The sequence below is a fragment of the Halyomorpha halys genome, unplaced genomic scaffold (genome assembly GCF_000696795.3).
Source record: "Halyomorpha halys isolate HHAL.00 unplaced genomic scaffold, Hhal_1.1 Scaffold865.1, whole genome shotgun sequence".
In the NCBI taxonomy this organism is placed as follows: Eukaryota; Metazoa; Arthropoda; class Insecta; order Hemiptera; family Pentatomidae; genus Halyomorpha; species Halyomorpha halys.
In genome coordinates this window covers 77,899-81,920 of record NW_027110332.1, presented here as the reverse complement: position 1 = coordinate 81,920, position 4,022 = coordinate 77,899, and the positions used below count along the sequence as shown (strand labels likewise).

Here is a 4,022-nt window from a genome sequence, read left to right as displayed (position 1 = left end):
AAATAAATTAATTTGTCTACAGATGTGAGGGAAAAATTCATTATAATGCACTCGTAAAAACTTTAATTTATAAATTATATACTATTATGTACACAATAAGAAAGATCCTTAAACTTATATGTACAAAACATTGAAGAGAAATTCTTTATACAATTATGAAGCATAAATTATTGAATTATCATAAACAATTCGATTTCAAAAGTTTAGTTACAATTGAAGGATAAGTGGATGAAGCGGTTATGTTACAAATAGTAAATTTTAAGAAAAAAAAACTTCAATTTGCTTTTTTTGTTGGAGCTTGTTATGTTTTGAAATGTACTTAGCCCCTTCTACATCTAGATATCTCTGTTATAAATTGGATTTGGAGGTTAGAGTTCCTCACACTAGCTAGATAGGCACCTACCCTCTTCATCCACTTTAAAAAATCAAAAATGTTAAATAGCTTATTTTTCGACTTATCCATTCAATTATCACAATAAATTTTACAATACCAAAGTTATTCAGTCAGTTTTTAAAATTGGTTATAATTACTCTGTTAAATATCTAAAAAAAAAAAATATATATATATTTCAGCGACAGACACTGTTGTATATTACAATATTATTTGTATGTACTAATAGTTTTTATGTTATTATTGAGTAACTTTCTAAAAACGTTTAGTGCCTCTAATATATTAATTAATTTGTTGTTTTTTTTTATACAATTACCTGAGAAAACCATCACAATTAAAAAATGGCATTTTAAATTTAATGATAGTTATAGTGCATCTAAGATGAGTATGCCTGTAGAAAGGAATTCACACACCCTCTGCCCTAGCTCCTTCTCTGAGCTACCTACGGGTCGGCAGGAGAATGTTTGCCACTGTGCATCTCCGCCCTCCCATTACGCATAGCAAACTCATCTTAGATGCACTATACTTTTTATTAAAAAAAATAATAAATAAATAAATATTTTTCACACCAAACTGTTGCTTGATGAGAATAATAAATATTGTATTTAAGAAGTTAATTAGAATAGTATTGAAAATAAATTTGTGATGATATTGATGAAATTCAAGTTCTCTTTTATAAGCTGTTGGTAAAAATAAATTTTTATTTTGTTAGCTAATTATTTCATCAGTATTTGGTGATAAAAGGAAAATTCTTAATATTTTATAGACACTAAAACAGAAATATCTTAGAACAATGTAATTCGAACAATAAAAGTAAATAACACTTATATGGCTGATTGATTAAGATAAGTAAGATTTGTCGAATCAAAATTATGGAAAGGTTAATTGCTCTAATTAGCCCAGCCTTAAGATGTATTTGTCTTAACATTTTATCCTAATCCTTTTTACAGACTTCATGTTGACAGAACATTAGTCGGTCTGTTCCAGATAAATTAGGCTGCTAAGACTTGTAGATAAAATATAAAACCAGGAATTGTAAACATTACAAATATTGAGTTACATTTGTATTAAACAATTGATTAATGTCCTGTAAAATACTCAAAGAACATATCCATTTTTCAATTTATCTGTATCCCTTTGTACTAATTTGTTTTCCCTAAAACATTCTTAATGTTTTAATGTAAAAGTGATATGAAAAATATTTCATTTGGGATTTCATTGCAATTACTTCCAATATGCTCAGCACGCTTTCAAAAGTTGTACAAAGTGAATGGCATTATTCTGTCAGGAGTTTGTACCGGGCGCAGTCGTTTAGGATCCAGTTTTTTTCCAAACAGTTCTGGAAAAAAAAAAAATAATAAAAATAAATACTTGTCATTAAATTCAATATTATCAAGACAGCCATGATATTCATTAAATTACTCTCGAAGCCTAAAAGTTCAGCATTGACTGCATGGTAGTTAAGAGGTTTTTCTATCGTTTCAGCTTTTGTCTCTTCTTCACTGCCTACTATGGGTGGTATTTCATTTTCAGGAGAAGGCTGTGAATGCTTTTCATTCGATTTAAGGAATTCTTGTCTGCTCAACAAGTAATAACCTGAAAATATAAATGAATATTTAATTGAAAATATTTGGAGATTTACATTGTCATAATGCTACTAAAATTTGTAATCTTTTGGAGTTACAGGTATTAGATGATTGGGGGTGCGGTAAGTCAAGAACACAAAGAAACCATAATGAATAAGAGGAATTATAGAATAGGGAAACAACTAACATTATATTGGAAGAAGATAGTTAACGTAGAAGTAGATAGACTGCCACCCGGACTATCTTCCTATTTATTGTTATATTATTTATTTTGACTATACTTTAATTTATTTAATAACAAAAAAGTATTTATTTGTTCAAGACAATGGCAGTTATCTCTATTATTTCCTTCCATTATTTAAAACACTTTAATATATCAGTTAATTAATATCATCCTTTCCAGCAACCTGCTTGCATTTCACAGCATACATTTAATTAACAATTATCTTTGTTATTTTTGAGACGTTCAGCTTGAAATAAAAAAAAACAAAGTAGGAGAGTTCCGCGTCTCCCTCAATTTGAACGCCACATTGAAAGTAACAAAATAAATTTTTCCAAGGAAATTAACGAGGATTCTTGACTCATTTTTTTTTTTTTTATCCCCCAGATGGATCCATCCTATTCTGACCAAAGTGGCAGAGTCTAATTTTTATTTCTTGTGACCATATTGGAATCAAGTCATCCCCTCAAGGCGGGATTTGAACCAGTGCCGCTGCAGATTTGAGGTTGCTGAAGTGACACCTTAACTCCCTTCGCTACTCACCCGGGAGGACTGTCTTCACTATCGCCCTGAAGCCGCCCCCACCGTCGACCTGATAGTCGACGGTCCGGATGCTGCCGCCCGGTTCCAGGAGGCTGTATGCTCCCTTCACCACTCCGCCACGCTTCTCCTCCCAACGGTCGGTCACCAGCCCTGAGGCTCTGTCGTCTATTGCATAGCCAAAATCATACTGCACCTGTAACAATTCCAAATGGATTATACTATCAACATACTGAATGAAAATAATTTTGCTAAGTTAAAAATATAATAGTGAAAACCCAACATATTTCTTGATATTTAAATCGGTTTCACCTCAAACTATGTTCCACCCCTAATTGTAACTACTAGCCAAACAAACTATAGGGGGTACAAGTATCCGTGTACCAGTAAGAAACTCAGAAAGTAATGTTGAAATATTAAGGATTGCAATCGGTCTGCAGTTGGAGCTGGTTATCCATTACAACCTCCGGTACTTTTTCAATGCACACTTAGTTATTTAAACTATTAAGCAGCCAAGTATTTTCATTTGTCTTTATAACATTATTTTTGTGATTTTCTTTACATTTTGAAGTGATTACTTTTGTTTTGGAACATGTAGATTTCATTTTTGATATTAATGTTTTTCAAAATTTAAAATGAAACTGAAAATCAGGGGTGATGAGGGATGGAAAATGTCTGATACTTCCACCGGAAAACATTAATTGAACTAGAATCGGACATAGTTATCTGTCAGTGGTATATTACTAATAATTGAAGTTAATTATTTTTCTTAGTTATTCTTGTTTGTTAAAACATGTAAAGTTTCATTTTAAAACTTAAATTTCATTTGATGTAACCAAGGGTGTCTTTGAGTATTTCTAGCGTACGGGGGTTGCTGCAGCAACTCTCAACTATAACGAAATACCACGCCTACGAAAGGAATAGACCCCACGTGTCACTCACCCTGGAAGTGAATCTCCTCCATTATACTCCTTCCTCTAAGGATATAAGAATCAAAATATCTTTGTATCAGGTAGGGTGTACGAAACTGCTGTTGATTTGTGTCTTTTATTGGCACCGATGTTTAGTTTAATATTCTATTAGCAAGGATTGGAGCATAACGAAACTAGTTCTTGAAAAAAGAAATGAAAAATCAACGAAAGAGCCTCTTAAGAAAAATGATTAAATTAATTATATACTGTAATTGTATTCATAAATTATATATAATGATATTTTTATTCGAGTATCTGATTGTCTTAATTTAAGTTCCTTATAAAAAAATTGAATTTTTTTTTTTAAAGTTTTT

General features: G+C 31.2%; 1 protein-coding gene across 1 annotated transcript in view; it reads right to left on the bottom strand.

The window, feature by feature from the left end:
- Positions 1 to 52: 52 nt before the first annotated feature.
- Positions 53 to 4,022, bottom strand: part of LOC106686739 (uncharacterized) — a gene marked incomplete at its 5' end in the record, with an annotated part of 10,349 nt that continues 6,379 nt past the window's right edge. The window contains 3 exon segments of the mRNA XM_014430213.3: positions 53 to 1,730; positions 1,814 to 1,987; positions 2,741 to 2,933. Of these exon segments, the coding sequence (XP_014285699.3) occupies positions 1,642 to 1,730; positions 1,814 to 1,987; positions 2,741 to 2,933 (456 nt within the window).